The sequence below is a fragment of the Pecten maximus genome, chromosome 12 (assembly GCF_902652985.1).
Source record: "Pecten maximus chromosome 12, xPecMax1.1, whole genome shotgun sequence".
NCBI lineage: Eukaryota > Metazoa > Mollusca > Bivalvia > Pectinida > Pectinidae > Pecten > Pecten maximus.
This window is the reverse complement of record NC_047026.1, coordinates 2493213-2514774: the sequence shown is the minus strand read 5'-3', so window position 1 is coordinate 2514774 and position 21562 is coordinate 2493213. Positions and strand designations below refer to the sequence as shown.

At 34.1% G+C, this 21562-nt stretch overlaps 1 protein-coding gene across 1 annotated transcript; it reads right to left on the bottom strand.

Moving 5' to 3' along the window:
* Positions 1–889: 889 nt before the first annotated feature.
* Positions 890–21555, bottom strand: LOC117339240 (eukaryotic translation initiation factor 2-alpha kinase 3-like). Its single transcript, XM_033900715.1, is given in 19 exon segments — positions 890–2691; positions 3519–3683; positions 4533–4697; positions 5593–6376; positions 7154–7236; positions 7238–7292; positions 8656–8778; positions 9416–9501; positions 10797–10893; positions 11707–11836; positions 13748–13885; positions 14466–14597; positions 16620–16764; positions 17234–17349; positions 17931–18058; positions 18556–18689; positions 18964–19161; positions 19507–19636; positions 21175–21555. Coding segments are annotated over 19 exon segments (3231 nt in total). The 5' UTR covers positions 21405–21555; the 3' UTR covers positions 890–2499.
* Between the last annotated feature and the right edge of the window lie 7 nt (positions 21556–21562).

Here is a 21562-nt window from a genome sequence, read left to right as displayed (position 1 = left end):
TGATACAACATAAAGTATGTGGAAAGTGAAAGTAGAAATTGTGGTTGATGTAACAAAAGATATTGCAAAAGAATACAACAGAAGTTCAAAATATAGTCACACAAACCTTTCTATCGACTTCAACACTGATGACAGACCTTCAACAATCTCCGATACACTTTGATAAAATGATGAGATCAAATTTATAATCAGTCTTGTGGAATGTATGATAAAACCTGAGAGATGATGCTTTGGTCCGTTATAATAATATAACTATGACTTATCAATGAATATAATGATTATGTCAATTTAATATGTAGCATCATGAAGTTCTGATTGTTGTTTAAAACTTTTCAGCATAAGCTACAGATTATTACTTGATCTTCAAATAGCTGATGGGGAAGCAAGTTTAATGGAAATTAATTACCGTATTTACTCTAATAAGCACACCAGCTCCTATAAGGGCACTCCCAACTATTTAGAAAAAGATAATAGGTGCTCGAATCGAAATATATAAAAGATTCTTACCTCACCAAAACTCTAGATAATATTTGCTACATACAGGTATGTATAAATGGGATAAAAAAGTTATTTTCTCCACTGAAATTTCATATAGAATTTGTTCTCTGTACATTATTTTTGTAAACATGCAGTATGCTTATTAGACTGAATACGGTAATTCAGAAATAAAACATCTTAGTGACTAACTGTGAACCTAAACCAGAGCAAACCATAAAACAGAAACAAATGGAACTTGTATGAAATTCAGACTCAACATTTCGAAAAAACCATTTAAAGTTTATAATGCCCATACAAATGTATATAGCTGCATTTTGTTTGTTACTACGGCAACCGACTTAACCACTTGCAATATTAATTTGCATTTTATAATGTGGCTTTGTCATAATGAATGTGGCTTTGTCATAATAAATTACAGTTTGAGTTTCAATGTTTGAATCCCTTGTCATTTTTTCCCCTATTTTTCGCTGGAGTTACATATGTATGACCTTTTGCACATGAGAAATTATCTTTTTTACCCGTTTTCCGGACTTTTTTTTGTGTTACTACTAGCTATATCAATTTGAACCTTGGTATGTAGCTTTGATTACAATAATTTACAAATCGAGTTTGAAACCTGTGTTAAAATCATCATTTTTTTGCTGGAGTTATGGCCCTTTACACATTACAAATTCACATAATTAACTGTTTTCCTGACTTTTTTTTCAATATCATGCAATCATGATTCCATCCACGTATGACCTCAGCCGTCAATAACGTAAACTCCATCAACAAACCAACCAGCAACAGAAAGCATGATACTTTTCACAAGTTGACCATGAAATTTTTAAAATGACACTATTTCAATTACATGGGCATAGGTGACACATCCACTTTTGTGGGATTCTAATTTAGATAACGAAAATGATTGGAAACAGGTTTAGAGTCACACCAACGAAACATTTTCCTGACAATGAATCTGCAAGTAAATCACCTTAGTCTTGTGTTTCGGTTTCTTCCCTACTATTTCTGTTAAATTCTATGGCTGATACTTCTGCAATTTGATGACAATTTTCAAGTTTTTCGCTAAAAGTTAAAATCTACAGTAACAATACAGTAAACATGAAATACACATGCATAAACATTTGGGTTTTTTGTGGTCTATAAATTTTAAATCACAAACTTTTTTTGTTTTACAGTACAGAGTTCAGGAATAACAAGTTTCTATAACATCAGACAGATTATCTACTGATCATCCATTAGATAAAACAATATACAGTATAGCTAATAAATTTCATGAGTCTAATATTTTATGGTTGTCAGATTGGAACTTATTTCGTGGACATAAAATTTCCCGTATCCACATCTTGTAATCTTTCTGCAGTTAACACTTCTAATATACATTTGTGTGTATATATAAATATCTGCCAGTATTTATTTTCATGCTATATTCAATGATCTCAAATATAGCAAAATTCAATCCACCCCAAAAATTACCAACTGTACAGTAATGCTTATCTTCATGATTTAATCTGCAGAACGTCTTCACCAGGTTAAGAATTTAAACTTGATAAAACTCCTAAACGGTATCACTGGACAATTTGAAAACATTATACTGTTCCTTACATAATTTAATAATTTAATGGTAATTTAAGTAACAACCAAACAACAGGTTACAGCATTGTGTATTCATTAAAATCAACCACTTGTACCCTGATTAAAAAAAGCAGTTTATATATCAATATTGATAGCCAAATCTACCGGTAGTCATCAAAACAGCTTCAACTCGTGAAAAAAATTTTAATCATTGACTGACAGCTAATTTTTTAACACTCAAAAAAAAAAAAAAAAAAACTTTTTTGACCTGACAGAAAATTACAAATTACTATTTTCTTTGCATCTACAAACTTATTTTTGCACAGAAAACAAAAAAAAGGCTTGAGGAAATGTCTAAACACTTCCTGGATAAGGGCGTTTACATCACAGTACACTTGTTGGTCAGATATGAAGACAAGGATATGTTTACATGGACAAGTTCCTGACATGTCCCAGAGAGCCGGTACTACCGCTGCTGTCATTGGAAATGGTCCGGAGTCGTGGCCGAGGTGGAGGGGGGCTATGACAAAAGTTCTTCATCATCGGACTCTCCAGTATCTCCGTGGCTGTAGGTCTCCCGCAGGGATCCTCACACAGCAACCAGTTAATGTACTTAGCCTGGAAAAATATTTACAGCTTTTTATACGTTATTATTAATATGTACAATATTTTATATGTTATTATTAATATATACAATATTTTATATGTTATTATTAATATATACAATATTTTATTTATCATTATATATACAACATTTTGCATGTTATTATTATATATACAACATTTTATATGTTATTATCATCATATATACAACATTTTATATGTTATTATCATCATATATACAACATTTTATATGTAATTATTTAAGCATTGAACTGCTTTCAGTTGGAAGTTATGGACTGATGAATGCCAACTGGACAAGGCAAATTCAACATGAAGCGCCATCAGCCCATAACTTCCAACTGAAAGCAGTTCAATGCTTATATTTACATTTGACAACAATTTTTAAAGACTATATCCAGGAATTTTGCTCCTACGATGAATGAACAAATTATTATCGTCAAAGACAGAAGAGCCTTTCAACAGCCATCTTTCGTTATCACCGACGTGACAATTATGACGTCACTATAATAATGACGTCATCATAAAGATTTGGAAGTTATGGACTCGTAACCTTCAAGTGAGCTTGGTAAAGTTATATAGTGGGGCTGCAGTGTAAATGCAAACATTATCATATATACAACATTTTACCGGTGACCAGTCAAAGTATTCACTATGGGAGGATATATACAATTCAGAAGTTATATCTTGTATTTTTTCAAACAAGCAACTGCATTCTTGTTTAAAATGTGTGCTACAAGCAGAAAATTTTGAAACACTAAAATAAAATTCAAAGGGTCAGTTTTAAAATCTGACTGGATACATCGTAAACAACAATGGCTCACCTCTGCTGGGTATGCCATATCAAACTCTTTTGGGAGTTGTCTGATTTTAACGGCAGTCATGGTACGGACTCTCTCCATCTGCGTACTGAACGGATACAGCAGTTCAAACAGGATCATTCCGAGGGAGAAAATGTCCACCTTCTGTCCGTAAGTTTTCCCGCAGACCTAAAATAAAAGATCACAAACATAAGTGGTATTGTCATTTAGCAAAGCAAACTTTACTAGGCTTGGACGTATGTGATACCATCTTGGTCAAAACACCAATGTTTTACATGTAGGTCGCAACAATATTTTGCTGTATTAAAATCAAAATTTCACCATTTTTTAGGTGTTTCTGGCAGCACATATGTTATCAATAAATGTTTTCAGTCCTTTTACTAGTCAAAGATCATGGTTTGAAATGTCACAGGTTTCAAATATATTACTTGGATGAGAGTGAGGACATCAACCATAATATATGGTAAATTATTTACTATTAAACCTTATTTTCCATTTTCCCCTTAGCTTGAGAAAATTCACCTTTTCCTACATATTGCAAATTTTCCCATTCGGAAACATTTAAATACAAATCAGATATGTTTTATGTAATTAAATTATGTTTTGATAAATGCAAAATATTTATTGGCAAAATGATATATGGATCACTTCACATATAATTTTTTTTTATTAAAATATTTTCAGCATAATTTCCACCAAAAACGAAGTTTTAGCCCATAATTCTGTACAATGTGATGTAGACATATTTGACGCCAGTCATTTCCCCCCATTTGCTGAAAGGGCAGTAACTCGTACGATGTATTTCATTTACTAAGCTGGGTATATAGAGTACACAGATAAGGGTAGATAACTGCAACTAGCAAAGAGTGAAATGGACAATTGAATCACATCATTAATAGAAATTTCAAGAAAAGTCCTCAATTAATTTACCGCAGTTGTTACACTGGTGCATGATCTTGGACACTAAAGGTCAGATTTCACATTTAACTCAATTCAGAAAATATATTCAAATCATACCAGTTCAGGGCCCATGTAGAGCTTGGTGCCAACCTCCGTCGTATGCTTGAATGATGTATTCCCTAAATTATCGGCCCCTAAAATCTCCTCTTCTGACAGGGCGGTTACTAAACCGAAATCTCCGATCTTTATTGTGTTGTCTGCTGAGAAAAATATGTTGGATGGCTGCAATGGAAATATAGAAATCGAAATTAATAACTTGATCTTGGATTTTTAAATTATACTTGACAGACATAGACAATTTTTAGATTGACTAGCTACTATGACAAAAATGCACAAAAAGAAAACATGAATTTGCTTCAGAAAAAAGAAAAGCAAGTTTTACGGTGCTGAAAAGCTTAGTACTTCACAAAGCAATTCAAATCAAATCTATCTATTACATTTTTTGGTTCTGATAAAAAAAATCATTCGCATCTCAATTAAAGTTTTTCAGTGAAAAAAAAAGTGTTAAATTGGAAATAATCAGAACTACTGCAATTATAGCTCTGTAATTTTATACCCATTCTCAATAGAACTTTTTAGCATTAAATTAGCTACTGTATAGAAAGAAACGTTTGTTGCATATAAACTTTATAAACAACAAATATTATTGTTGTATGGCCTAACCACAAAAGTTTGCATCCATAAAATAATTTTGAAAGCTCCAAACCACAAAAGAAAGTTCAAACGAACATTTTGTGTTATACAGCATGAATAAGAAATGATTTTCTACCTATTACATACAACAGGGATGAGATCAGCCTAAAGTCAAAAAGTCTGAAATAATGAAGGATTTCTGACAGAAAAGTCTGAAATAATGAAGGATTTCTGTCAGAAAAGTCTGAAATAATGAAGGATTTCTGTCAGAATGTCTGAAATAATGAAGGATTTCTGTCAGAAAAGTCTGAAATAATGAAGGATTTCTGTCAGAAAAGTCTGAAATAATGAACGATTTCTGTCCGAAATTTTAAAATTACCACTACAACAATCATTCAGAAAAAGACGGAAATCAGATTTTCACCTGAAAAGTCTCATGTCTGTTACAAACTTCAAACCAAATCAAATCAAAGATGTCTTTTACCTTTAGATCTCTATGCATCAAACCACAGCCGTGGACATACTCAATTGCACACACGATTTGTCCGAATATGTTTAACATGTCTTTTTTGTTCCTGGGTTTATTATTAGCACTTAACCACTCTTTCAGTGTCTCTCTTTGACAAAGCTGCATCTGAATATACAGAAATAGTTTTTGTGACAGTTCTCGTGATTGTTTGGCTTTACTCTGCGACATTTTATCCGATGCATTGTTTTTGGATTGCTGGATGTCCGTTACGGAAGCAGTTGGTTGACTTGAACAACTTGAAGGCATGTTTAGCCGGAAGTTATTTGAATTCCGATCACTATTTTCACCTGTAAACACAATGCCTCCACTTGATTCACTTTTCGAACTTTTCTCGTTCTCGGCACAACCCGAGTCCTCAAACTGTACACTAAAAGAGTTATTGTCGGATGACGGACAGAAGTTTTTACGATGCTTGCTAAATGGAAGAGACTTTGAACAACTACCACTGTCTTCACTATCCTCCAATTTAAATTCTACATCAAATGAATCGTCGTTTTCTAATTCACCATTAATATTAAGAAATGCTTGACTGCAGCTCGATTCCGAGTCAGATGTGATCCAGGATTTTTTGACTGAAAATTCGGCACTACTGCCCCTGTTCTTTGAGAGATTATATTTAAAGTCCTTCGTTTGACCTCCAAATGGATTCTTAAGGTCAAACACTGGCGTATCTGGTATATCTAAGGCATGTGATTCGGTCTCTATGGAGTTACACGGTGTTGGCAAGGTAATAGATTCGCTGCAGCAAAAAAAATGTAAATCAATATAATATATTCAACGAAATCCTATATTCAACAAGTGAAAAACCTTTTGGTTTAAGTTTGTACGGAGATGTTACCTACAGCCTTTGAAGAAAACTCAATCTAATTAAAATCTAGATGGTCATTATCACTACATTACATGAACATCTAACAACATCCCATAAGGGGTCACGTTCTGATGACCTTTGAGATGTGTGTATTTCACTTTCAGGGCGAATTGTCAAATTGTCGATGTATAATTGAAGCAAAACATTTCGTCACAGTATGCATCTGAAGCAAACCATTTCGACACAGATGTATATATTTGTGGGACAAAATGACTTGAAACAAATTGACATATTATGCAAACTATGTACTCTAGTCATGCCAATTCGGACTTACAAATTCACTTCCAAGATTCTGGAAGTAGAAATTTGATTGGCTAATCCAAAAGGTCAACCTGACGTGACCCCTTAATTATGGGATGTTGTTAGATGTTCATGTAACGGAGTAAGAGTGACCATCTAGATTTTAATTAGATTGGAGAAAACTACACAAGATGTAAGATTACAATAAGATCAAAGGAAAATAGACAAATCTCCATAATTGTTCTGGCAGAAAATTTATTATTATTTAACTAAGCAGATATGTACGAAACATTTTATCACAAAGAATTGTTTCAATAAGATATTAAACCAGCCGGGGTCCAGAAGGCCTGCATGAAAGATTTTATCGCAATGAATTGTCCAAATAAATAATATACAAAGAGCCCTTACCTGTCTGCCCAATGCCGATCCATGTCCTCCTGCCAGCCAGGGGGAGGCGACTCTTGCCAGGCATGGAAAAAGCGCACAATTCCCTGTGTGTTCCAGTGTGGCCAGTGCTCGAACCTCCCTCATCACCTTTTCTTTGGCACTGGAATCATTTAAATGATTTATATAAAATACTAAAAACAATCATATAAATATTGTTTACATCTATAAATAAAAATAATTGAAAAATTAAGCACTGTTTGTCAAACAGATTTAAATAATTTCATAACATGAAGAAATATATAAGAAATATCAATTTTTTTAGTCCATCAACCAAATTTTTTCTGTAATAAGCCCAAAGGACCAACACATAAACTTTGACTCTACGACAAGGTGTTTTACAGGACAATAAATAATCATTTGTCAGCCTTTATTGTCCACCATAAACATGAATGGACTTATCTATATCAGACGTAAGCTTGATGTAAGATAAATACAATATACATATAATGAACAGGTTAGATAACAAATATCATGACTTATCATTTAATTGAATTTAATTACATATATACACACATACATACATCAGGTCCTCAAAATAAAGAGGTTGTACAAATTTGGCAATGCTTGGTAAAAAAAAATTCTAGAATGAACACCTTTTACAAACTGCTACAGTATTTTTCTTGAATAAATACCTTTTACAAACTGCTATAGTATTTTTTCTAGAATGAATAACTTTTACAAACTGCTATAGTTTTTTTTCTACAATGAATACCTTTTACAAACTGCTATAGTATTTTTTCTAGAATGAATACCTTTTACAAACTGCTATAGTATTTTTTCTAGAATGAATAACTTTTACAAACTGCTATAGTTTTTTTTCTACAATGAATACCTTTTACAAACTGCTATAGTATTTTTTCTAGAATGAATACCTTTTACAAACTGCTATAGTTTTTTTTCTAGAATGAATACCTTTTACAAACTGCTATAGTATTTTTTCTAGAATGAATACCTTTTACAAACTGCTATAGTATTTTTTCTAGAATGAATACCTTTTACAAACTGCAGCCTATAGTATTTATTCTAGAATGAATACCTTTTACAAACTGCAACAGTATTTTTCTTGAATGAATACCTTTTACAAACTGCTATAGTATTTATTCTACAATGAATACCTTTTACAAACTGCTATAGTATTTTTTCTAGAATGAATAACTTTTACAAACTGCTATAGTATTTTTTCTAGAATGAATACCTTTTACAAACTGCTATTATATATTATAGTATTTATTCTAGAATGAATACCTTTTACAAACTGCTATAGTATTTTTTCTAGAATGAATACCTTTTACAAACTGCTACAGTATTTTTCTTGAATGAATACCTTTTACAAACTGCTATAGTATTTTTTCTAGAATGAATACCTTTTACAAATTGCAATAGTATTTATTCTAGAATGAAGACCTTTTACAAACTGCTACACATTTCTAATTTGCAGCAAAACCTGTAAATTGACATCTTACCTGCTTTTGAGTTCAATCCTCTTGACAGCATAACTACAGGTGTCCATCTTGTTACGAGCCTCAAACACCACTCCATAGCCCCCTTTACCTAGAACTTGCATCTGTTCAAAATCCTGCTTGTACCTAGAATACAAATTAAAAAGTTAAAGGCATATTTTCCTTGTGTTAGCGTAACATATCTTTATCACAGCATTTCCCTGGGAAATTGAGAGAAACTAAATGGTAATAGTTCAATGGTAATGACTCAATGGTAATGACTAATTGTTAGTGACTAAATGGTAACGACTAATTGTTAGTGACTAAATGGTAACGACTAATTGTTAGAGACTTAATGGTAACGACTAATTGTTAGTGACTAAATGGTAACGCCTAATTGTTAGTGACTAAATGGTAATGACTAATTGTTAGTGACTAAATGGTAACGATTAATTGGCAATGAGTAAATTAAGTCTGAAGAAACATTACAAATGTGTAGCTTTATTCTTAAAGGAGTTCAATGACAAGAAAAATGGCAAAACATCAAAAAACAGTATTAGAGTATGTACTCGAACAATATGGCTACTAGTAATAAATTTCTACGGAGGGGGGAGGAGCCAACGCTTGTTTATAACTAGTAATTAACTGGTAACAAGTACAGATGTCAATATCACCATCTCTCAAAATAATTTGAAACTTTGATAATTTTAAACTTGATTGTAAATTTTGTATATAATTAAGGATGTTAGCACTAGGAACATAAACCACAAATCATGCTCCTTACCTGGATACATATTCCTCTGCTACCTTCTGTTGTGTTGGTGCGCCTTGCTCGACTGTTATTGTGGTACCATCTTCACTACTCGACATCTAATAGAAACATAACCAATGTATTAATTATTATGTCCTGAAATGACAAACCGTATTTATCCTCATATAACCCCCTCTCCTTGTGTAAATGTTAAATACCATATTTATCCTCAAATAACCCCCTCTCCTTGTGTTAAATACCATATTTATCCTCAAATAACCCCCTCTCCTTGTGTTAAAGTTAAATACCATATTTATCCTCAAATAACCCCCTCTCCTTGTGTTAAAGTTAAATACCAAATTTATTCTCAAATAACCCCCCTTTTCTTGTGTAAAAATTTAATACCATATTTATTCCCAAATAGGTCCCCTCTTCTTGAGTAACTAGAACTGTCGCCAGGATGGCTGACTAATACCCCCGCAATCTGCACGTGTCAATGGTGAATTGGAACTCTTAATTAGAGGCTAACTAAGATAACCCAGTAATGTAGTGACCAGTTGCCATAGCAACCATAATTTTGAGAAAAAGAAAATGGAATGCACATCTACATATGGTCCTCTATATTTGTGTGAAGTTTCATTGAAATCGGCCCTTCGGTTTAGGAGCAGTTGTCTGGACAAGCTTAAAGTTATGATTCTTATCAGAAAACCTGTTTATAGTGACCAGTTGCCATAGCAACCATAATTTTGAGAAAAAGAAAGTGGCATGCACATCTACACATGGTCCTCTATATTTGTGTGAAGTTTCATTGAAATCGGCCCTTCGGTTAAGGAGAGTTGTCCGGACAAAATGTGTCTACAGACAGACGGACGGATGGACGGAAAAACCTGATTCCAGTATACCCCCCCCCTAACTTTGTTGCGGGGTATAAAAATTAAATACCATATCTATTCTCAAATAAGCCCCCACTTACAAAAAAGTAAGTGTAAAAGTTAGGCATAAACTTTGAGGGGGTTATTTTTGGTAATCACCTAATTAGCTTACTATTATTGTGAAATTGATGATTAAGCATAAAATGATGAAGGGGGTTAATTTCTTTGCACGAGCATTATAGTAGATACCGTACAACTTTAATGTAATGTTCTTGTTTATAGGACAAGAATATCTAACATGCTACCTAGAGTTCAATTTGTCTGCCTCGCTTGATTCTGTCTGGTACCTGTACCTGTACGCAACATTTGGTGCAAAGTGTCATCTCTGATTAAATGGTGTCATATGATATTAAAACGACAGTTTAATAACAATCTTTAAGTTAAATGTTTGATAATAAGGATTTCTTACAAAGCATTAACCTAATTTTAAGTGATAAGACAAATTTACACATCTTTGCGATGTACCACAAACACCCACTTACTTGAGGCAGCAGTACGATGTTTCTCCTCCGCCCCAGCTTGTGTAGGACGACATTTACAAGGATGGAAGTGACCACACTGATGCTTATGACTTGTCTCCTGAAATATACAAACCATGACAGGTATCAATCTGGGTTACATTTGTTTTACTACCGATATTGGGTAACTTCCCATAGCTGCTGAAATTTGACTCTTACAGAAAGTTCTCTGAATCTTACAAATCTCCTTTAATATGCATAAGTAATACTGTTTTTCGGCATAGCCCTATAATATTCTTTTGGTCCCGGATATGACGCGACAGGTGGCGTTACTAGTCAAGATGAAGTATGTGATTGGTCAATGTAGCGGTAAATGCAAAATGCAGGTATGTAGTTAAAATTAAGATTGAATGCAAGCTGAATAAGTGGATGTATCTTTTCAAATGACACATTAATAAAAATTCAAATGCAGTCTTATTATCACCGAAAATGATTCAAACTGATATAATTATGTTATCCGTGCTGAAACGTATTATTACTTCGTTGATTTATTTCATCAATGCAGTATTGCATTTCTACCACCAGCTATCAAAACATCAGTGTATATTTACATTTGCTCCGCATTTCCCCATTGACACAATACTAAGAGGCAGTTGCCACCATACGCCTATAACACCCAGTGCCTCAGGCTATAACACCTAGTGGGTCATGTGACATTAAAAAAAGCAAAATTTTTTTGTGTTGGTTTAATTTTTTTCAAAGTTGACGGAAATGGTAAAACAATGTAAATATAAGTATTGAACAGTGGTTTTAATGGTGTTATAACGGGTTCCCATGCCATTTGCCCACCATACATCTTGCTGCCATATCGACTATAACAACATTTAAACCACTGTTCATCGTTTAAATGTAACAATTCAACCATCATTATTACCAGTAGGTCCACAACGATGTACTCAGAACACCATCTATCATAGACGCTGCAGCACTGTCGGGCGTCGAGGTATTTTTCTCACAGGTTGAATTGGGTATCACAAATTCTGGGTACAGATAGTAACCATTATCTGTAAAGGAAAACAGTTTTCTATTAGTTTTTTGTCATGACTAAATTGCCTAAAAGACCTTTAACTACCTACTAGGGATTTCCTACAATTTTTCAACTGGATCCAGGGTCCATTGAATTCGGAATTTCCACACGATAAAATGTGACATTGGTAAAAAAAAAAAAAAAAAATTGTAAAATTAATACAAATTTCAGTTTTTCTTATAGATGATTATTCCCTTTATATTATTTTTGATTTCATTTTGTTATCTGTAGCTGGTTTTTTTATTTTTCAATATTGCCTTAATATAGGTCTTTGTATATAAAACATACTTAATCATTCAAAAGTGATTTCAAAATTGAGAATTTTTTAGTGGCAAATTGGGAATTTTCACAAGATTTTTTTAGGGGAATGGCTCCTTTTAACGGACCCTGTTTCTATTGTAGGAAAATCTCTGCCTACGTACGTACTGTATATGCAACATACTGGCATACTGTCATAGTAGTATACTTGCATACACAGTGACAGCAGAATTAGCACAGTATTATGCTGGTCACTATAAACTGGAAGCATTGAAATCACACAAACACAAAAGGTGAAAAAAATCCATTGCCATTAACATTTTGATTTAACCGAAAACAGAAGACATATATTTCTATAGAAATTTTCTAAATCTACCAGTTTCAATTTAAAACAATGTGAAACAAAGAGGAACCTTGCATACATATAATTGAAGCAAAACTACAGCATGATATCCTTTACCGGTAATACAAAAAACTTTAAAACTGAAACCAGCTAGCTAGTTAGGAAGGGTATTTTTCCTCCACAAATTATTGCCTCTATCAAAGCAAGAAAAACAAAACTTTCATGAAATAATTTACCCCAAAAATGAAGCAACTACAGTCGAATCTGTATTAAGCGACCACTCAAGGGAAGTTGAAAAACGGTCTCTTAATGGAGAGTGGTCTCTTAATAGAGATGGTATCTTAAATTTAATAAATGTTCATAAGCTTTTTATTCGCTTTATAAATTGGCAATAATGATTTATAATATATATGAAAAATGAACCCCCACTTTGAATAAAACAAAACAATTTTTTTTTTTTTTTTTTGTGTATTTTTTTTTTTTAATAATTATTACTGTGCTAATTTTTCATCACTATATGTATTTTTTGAAATTCTTTCAGCATAGCAAAATACATCGATTTAACATGAGAAATATATTTCATTGGTTAATTAGATTACTTTCAAATTATTTATATTTTTTTTTTAATTCCTGAAATCTTGGTCCGGATTTCCGCTTCGATTATTATTTACGTTCCTGCATTTCCTACTTTAAAAATGGCGACTTTTTCACTGGCAAATATCTGTTTTAATGTCTCAAAAAAGATAACAAATCACAATTTAACAGTAAGTTAACTGTTTATGCATTCCTTCATTGTTATATTTCGCATGCAAATTGATATATCGTATATAAAACGTCTGAAAATCGTCAGAATTCCAGACAGTCACTTCGCCTCATCTCCCGTCCTCTTGCACGAAAAGTAAAAATACTTGGGTGTTATTAAGGCGAAAATGGTTATGTAATAAGGCATTTTGGAGACTTCTGGTCGCTTATTGGAGAGCTATTTTTATCACGGGAACGAAAAATTGTGGTCGCTGGTCGCGTAAAGAGAGAGTCGCTTAATAGAGTTAAAATATATAGCGAAAATGCTTGGGAGGAATTGAAATGGTCGCTTAGAACAGAGGGTCGCTAAATAGAGATGGTCGTTTGGACAGATTTGACTGTAGTTTCATGGAAAATACCAAGGAGAGTATGATGTGTGCTGATCTAAATACAATGTGTATAATTCCTACAAAACTTTTTAAACACACTAGTGTTTCGGTTCACCCAAACATCTTAAGTATCACCCGTGTCGAAGAAGTGACTTACCAAAAGGATAATTTTCATGCCAAACAGAGAGACCCCTCTCCTGTTCCTCGTCCATCTCTGGTAGATTCTGTTGACAGTGATCAATAAGAGGCACTTCACCACTTCCTCTGTAGTTCAACCAAGGAGTTCTGGACGGAGCTGAAAATTACCGAACAATTGATGATATATATTATATTTATGATAGCAAATGGATTACATAAATCATAAAATGTCAATATATAATACATAATACTAATTTACAATCATAGTAATTTTTTTCAGTCCTAAATCTGTAATTATATTATAAATATTAACCTACATGAAATTAATGCAATCAAGTGTCATACATAGTGTTTACAGAAAAATATAATTTCTTCCGTTGTTATAAATTTAATTCAGAATATAAAAAAACTTGTTTTTTTTGCTGCTGTTGTTGTTGTTGTTTAAGTCAAAATAATGCTGTTCCTTTTACTAATTTACATTTTACACATCAGGTAAATTGTCAATTTTATCCAGAATCGAATACCTTTATATCATTTCCCATTTTTTCTAAATATTTTTCACATTCATTATGATTAAAATGATGACATATCGATTTCCTGGTGTAACACAGTTCTTTAACTTCATAAATCATGTTCCTCAGGAAATCAGCAATTCAGCATATAAATAAAAAGAAATGTTTTTAATACTGAATGGTGTACAATGATACAAGAACTCCATGCTCTCCTCCCAAACTTACCAGAGTTAAGATAAGGCTTCCACGCCACCCTTGGGATGTCCAGTCGACTGACCTCGCCCTTGGACACCGCCTGAGACACATGCTCCTTCATCGTCGTTGACGGCTGGACGTACAGCTGGTTACGATGGAGACCTAAAAAATGTTGAATATAAATCTTTTAATCTACTTCATCATATTTTCTGTAGATCTGCTATTGATAATCTGACTTCCATTACATGCTATTTCCCCTTTCAAGACTCAAAGTGGCGCCTATTTTAGTGGCAATGGTGCCTTAAATTCACCATTGGCGACCAGTAATTGACCTATAAGGTGCCTGCATGGCCACTAAAAAATTGTGTAAATTTGCGATTTGGCTAATCTTTCCAAGGTTGCAGTCAAGGCTAAAATGATGTTCACAATCAAAAAAGTTACAGAGGTGTTATACTAATCTAAAGCATCAAAAGAGTTGTTTTTTTCAAATTTATGACAACTAGGCAAGTGACTAACTTTTCCAATTGGCGACTAGATTTTAAGACTTGGTTGCCAAATAGGCCACCTGGTAAAAATATCTACTTTGAGCCCTGTCTTTATAACAAAGCTGACAGGATCGATTCTTTTCTTTTTTCCATGAATGTGTCACTCGTAATTTTAATTAAGCATTGATGTCAATTTTTTTTAGTTTCATCGGGGTATGAAAAAAAATTTGTTTGCAAACTGTATGAATCCGCGTAGCAGATTCTTACAGAAGTTTGCGAACAAATTTTTTTTCATATCCCTATGAAACTAAAAGATAATTGACATCAACGCTTATAATTAATTTTTGAAAATAATTTTCTAATTTAAAACATGTTTTATGTACAATTTTACTGGTTTTATATGGGATTCTTTTTCTAAAATCAATACGCAACGTCAATTGTCGTAACGTGACATCATATTTTTCGCGCCACTCTCGGAATAATTTTCATAGTGGTATGAAAAACAAGGGCCCAATGGGCCCAAATCGCTCACCTGCAATGCAGTGATCTTTTCATATATGGATCCTGCAGTTATTTGAAAGCATGCTACAGGACCAATATAATGTCTCTCGGCACTTAAGCTATTCACTAAAAGTCATTTAAAGATTTAAGCATACTTGATCGACGTGACCTTGAATGTGAGTCAGGGTCATTCATTTGAACAAAGTTGGTAGCCCTTCACCCCAGCATGCTACGGACCAAATATCAACTCCCTTGGACGCTTGGTTATTGAGAGGAAGTCGCTTAAAGATTTTAGCCTTTTTGACTGCTGTGACCTTGAATGAAGGGCAAGGTCATTCATTTCAACACACTTGAGAGCCTTTTACCCCAGCATGCTACAGGCCAAAAATTAGGTCTCTGGGACTCTTGGTTATTGAGAAGAAGTCGTTTAAAGATTTTAGCCTTTTTGACTCCTGTGACCTTGAATGAAGGTCAAGGTCATTCATTTGAACAAACTTGGTAGCCCTTTACCCCAGCATGCTACAGGCCAAATATTAGGTCTCTGGGACTCTTGGTTATTGAGAAGAAGTCGTTTAAAGATTTTAGCCTTTTTGACTCCTGTGACCTTGAATGAAGGTCAAGGTCATTCATTTGAACAAACTTGGTAGCCTTTCACCCCAGCATGCTACAGACCCAATATCAACTCCCTGGGACTCTTGGTTATTTAGTAGAAGTCGTTTAAAGATTTTTAAGCATATTTGACCCCTGTGACCTTGAATGATAGTCAAGGTCATTCATTTGAACAAACTTGGTAGCCCTTCACCCCAGCATGCTACAGACCCAATATCAACTCCCTGGGACTCTTGGTTATTGAGAAGAAGTCGTTTAAAGATTTTAGCCTTTTTGACCCCTGTGACCTTGAATGAAGGTCAACTTTATTCATTTGAACAAACTTGGTAGCCCTTCACCCCAGCATGCTACAGGCCCAATATTAGGTCTCTGGGCCTTTTGGTTATTGAGAAGAAGTTGCTTGAATGGAAAAGTTGACGCTGGACGGACGGCCGGACGGCCGGACGGACGACGGACGCCGCGCCACGGCATAAGCTCACTTGCCCTTCGGGCAGGTGAGCTAAAAATCTCAACCAATCAGAAAGCCGCATTCTGCGTACAAACAATGGAAAATTAATTATGAGTTGATAAAAATAACTTGGATACCGACCTACATACAACAGCGGTTCTATGGGCAGTTGTTCACCGGGAGGATGAAAGCTGGCCAGAGCAGGAACAAGACGTTTGTCAAATACGTTCACGGGAATCAGCTCCTTCTTGTGCAGGAACCAGGCCCCAGCTACAGGACTAGTAAACTGAAATACACCACAAGTATATTGTTGTGTCCCGTAACCCCTGCAAAGATTATGTTTTTCAACACTTCAAATTTTGGTTCAACTAAAAGTGTGAAGGATATATTTTTTTTTTGTGTGAAAATTATAAAAATCTTCGAAATATATTAGTGGTGTAACGATTCACTGATACATTGTATTTTTTTTAAAGAACTCAGATGTGGCGCAGCGGTATAAGCTGCAGGTATTTCTGGCTAGGCGACTGGGTGCCGTAGATCGTAAGTTCGAGGCCCGGTCAGGGCACAAGTCAAAAAGTTGTCTTCCTTCGTCATTTGTGTTACTATGTTATACATAATTATTTATATATCAAGAACTATAATTTCATTTTTTTAAAATTCTTTTGCCAAATATCTATTTTTTCTAATTATCATATCATCCACAATAGCGCAATTAGGCACCCTTTAAAATCACAACAGAACTTTTATCTACTAACCTTATGTTGCCATTCCACTAAGCTGGAATCTGTCGGGTCCATTCCCACTATCACTCCCTCTGGTACAACAATCCTCAAGGTGTCCTGGATATTGAACTCACCGTCTTCTTCCTCATCTACAGGGGAATGGTCACAGGTTTTAATGAAGCAGAAACATTAGGAATAATCAAGAGCCTTTTTCTGTCATATCACTCCGCAAGAGCAACTTTGCAGAACTAATCATAAATGAAGAAACTCAAATTAAATAGCATGCCATACCAGCAGCATTTTAGCCCTCTGGAAAATGTGCAAGCAGCTTTTGATCAGATCTGTGTCATAATGACAAACAGCCTTTTAAGTAAAATCTGAACATTTTCTTAACTGGCTAAATGAATTTCTAAATTCTGATCACGTTCACCCTGTAATGAATTTCACTTCCCATTCAAATACAGTGGCCCCCCTATTTAAGCCCACTCTCAAGAACGACCACCCCTTGTATGCGACCAAGTTTCTTGCTCACCGACGTTTTTCAACAATAAATTACCCCTTCTAAATGACCACCCTGCTAACCCGGGCCAATGACCGCTTAATCATGTCCCAAAAACGTGAAATGTATTGCATATCTTAAAACACCTTAACGCTATATAGAACTCACACTTAAGTTTTCAGTGTAAATCAAACGAAGTAAAAATGTTCTAGGTTTACATCACAAGCTTACCATCCTGACCGCATGCCAAGATGGAGACATCCTCATCATCGTCAGTATTATCCTTTACAGTATGTGAGGGGGGCATGCTTTTCCCTCCCAGGAACTGGAGCTGATGTTGGCCAACACTGAAGTTCCACCTGGAACACAGGGCAAAACTTTCAATGATTTCACAGTAATTGTTTAGAACATGTTGCCTGGTTACTCAGAAACAGAAGTACATATTTGATATTTGTATTCTTTGTATGAAGCATAATCAAACAGAAATCTATCAATAGTAGCTAAAAACATGTATTCTTTAATGAATTATTCTGATATTTATTGAAAGAAAAAAATCTCTGCTGGAGCCATATTAAATTTTCGATTTTTTTTATCCCGTACATCATCCAAAAAGTCTAGCTGATATGTCAGGTAAATTTTAAACATGCTAATTACGCGAAGGTGGGTCGATCGCGAAAATTACCCCATGCGTATGGTTAACCTATCAAAATCGCAAAAAATAACGCCCTGCAAAAATAACCACATTTACAGTATTTTATTTCAACAGAGGAGTGTAGCTAACGATGTCAGAAAAAAAAGAAAAAAATCTAAAGTAATGACCTTGATCATCACATGTTTTGACTTGTGATCGACCTACTTTTCTCCTCCAGTTCGACTGTCTACTGCACGGACGGTCCGTGTGTTACGTGTTATCACCAAGATGTCATCCATGTCACTCACATCAGACTCTGCAATAAACTGGCAGCCTTCCGCAGAACAAACATAGTTCATCTGCAAATCAAAGGGAAAAGAATTGCTGTTAATTTGACATTTAATCACATTTAGATCTAGTGTCTTTTGTACAGCTGCCAATAAACACTTTAATATCTAGTTCAATGGATCATGAAAAATTCTGTTGCTTAGCAACACGTTCATATCTTTGTTATATAGTGTAATAGTGTACGTCTTAATTCAAAAAGTTGAACACATTAAAAACTTAAAACCTGCAACTTAGGCAAATGTCTGTTTTAATATTCTCCATGTCAGAAATTAGTCCTAAATATACCTGTCCATCTGCGGGATTGAGGCCATATATTCGGATGTCTTTGGAACCAACCATCACCATCTTATCGCTGAGTTTGTGTGAGGAACTGAGGAGCGTTTCTACAGTCATGGGGATGGCCTCGATACTCTCTCCATCATACTGATACAGGCCTCCATCCAATGATGGGATCAGACGGGTCGGCATCCCATTGCGACTTATCTTATTAAACACATAAACAATTCAACTTATCAATGTCTGTATTCATTCAATCAGTCTGGTTTCAACATTTCACAGCAGAATCTGATATGAACCACACTAATAAAAGAAACTCATACAGATTTTTAAGTCCTTGTCAATTATAAGCTTTGAAGAATAATTTCTTACACATTATTATTAGTCTTCTGTCAACAATTTTCTAGAGACATTTACATTGTATAAAATTAGCAGCTTGACAATATATTGATCGATAGGATCTTTCAGAATGGTGAAACAGAAATCCAAAATCAAAATCATGTCATTTTTAAAGAACAATGTCGTTTATTTTTTTAAAATTATAATAATTACCTCTAATTTACTGATACTTGAGGAGAGAAGAGGATTTGTATCAGCTGAAACACTCCACACAAGTTTTCCTTTGTTTTTGATGTCTATAGCAGATACATGCCCATCTAGTGTACTCACTATCATCAGGTGACTGAAAACCAAATCATGTCTTTTTTTATTTGACAGTTTTTTTTGTGTGTATGTTATAACAAATCTAATACTGTAAATTTAAAAGTGATATATCACATTGTATATCTTAGGCTTTTTTGCTTGTGAAACTTTGCTGAACTTTGCAACTGCTTATGCTAATGTATTTATCCTCGTCATTTTTTGCCAGCACACACACACATATCTCCAGGGCGTTTTTTCACTACTTTGGAAGTGGGGCCTGTGGCTTTAAGCTTTGGGATTGGGAAAAAAATGTGCGGCCACAGATAAATTGGGAAAAAATGGACATAATGGTAAAATAACAAGTAGACACAAATATGGATCTATGCTACTTATTTAGACTCTAGAGCATTATCTCCCTTTATCAGGCCAGAATAACCAATAAAAAGTAGACGGGACGGCACCATCCAGATTTTTAAAGACATGATCATTATTTTATAAATCATTTGATTGGGAATTTTAACTGGTCGGATTGGGAAAAATATCCAATTTTGCTGTGGGGAATGGGGCCGAAGTAACCGAACTTCGGCCCCAAATCGGCCACAAAAAAAAATCCCTGATCTCACATGGAATGCAACAATATTATTCAAAAAGAGGAATTTAATTATTTACCCACTGACAGTCATGATTACCTTTTCATATAAAATCATTTAATTTGTAATGAATTCATTAACTTTTAATGTAATTCAAAATAGTTTTTTTTGTATAATTTTTTTATCAATCATGCATGCCAGTAATTACCAAGGACACTTTTGCAGGCATATAATTGTTGTTTTTTTTCTCGCTTTATTACTTTATCTTTTATTTTTTAAGAGAGGAGTATCTTTCTTTTTTCTGTCATACATGCGACCATCAAAGTCTTACAGCTAAATTTGTTTTAAAATTTACTTTTTCTAAACCAAGAAACCTGTATTCAGGTTTTATGACTTGTTTATATTTATATAGGTGTTGGTATTATTCTATTTGATCGTTTATATCAGCATGGAGATCTATATATAGATATATGATATAACATATACACAAGTGTATGTGATATAAGTAAGTATTATCTTGTGTGTTCACAATTATTAAATGACTATAGGTATATTGTGTAGTTATCAGGGACAAATAAAACAATGGCAATTACTCGCAAAACAATACTAGTTTTCAAATTCAATTTATCAACTGCAAATATAACAATGCCAGTCTTGTAATTAGGAGAAAGACTATATTATTGTGTAGTTATATGGGACAAATAAAACAATGGCAATTACTGGCAAAACAATACTCTAGTTAACAAATTCAATTATCAATTGCAAATATAACAATGTCAGTCTTATAATTAGGAGAAAGACTATATTATATGTACTAGATATATTACAAGTTGTATATTAAAATCCCAACGTCAAATCATTATGATTAATTAAGAAAAACACGTTGATAAGTATCTTGCAAGAAACGTACAAAGTTTACATGCTACAAAAAATAAAAGGAAAACATAAACGGACTAGATATCGTGTCACAACGCTTGAATGAATTCACCTTTCCTTGTGTAGTTTAGAAGGACAAGCTGTCGTCTGCCCGGATGAGTCAGACCAGGGCTCCTTGTCATTATTGGAGGTAAAACCATTGTTGCTATCTGCTAATCCGTCCAATATAACAGGGTCGGTATCCGTTGCACCTATGCAACTGAATGTGTAGCAAAGTGCTCCCACAGATGTGACGAACCATGTCAGCAAAGTAGTCAGTCTTTTATTTCTCCTTCTACCCATATAGATACCTCGGTACAATCGGGCATTGATGGTGCCAAATCTGACGTAACTATCATCGACAACCCAAGGTTTCGGCAGCGACTATGTTTACCAACTTTGTTAAGTTTTGTGGAACGATATCGTAGACAGGTTTTGATTGGACAAACCACCGGAAGTGA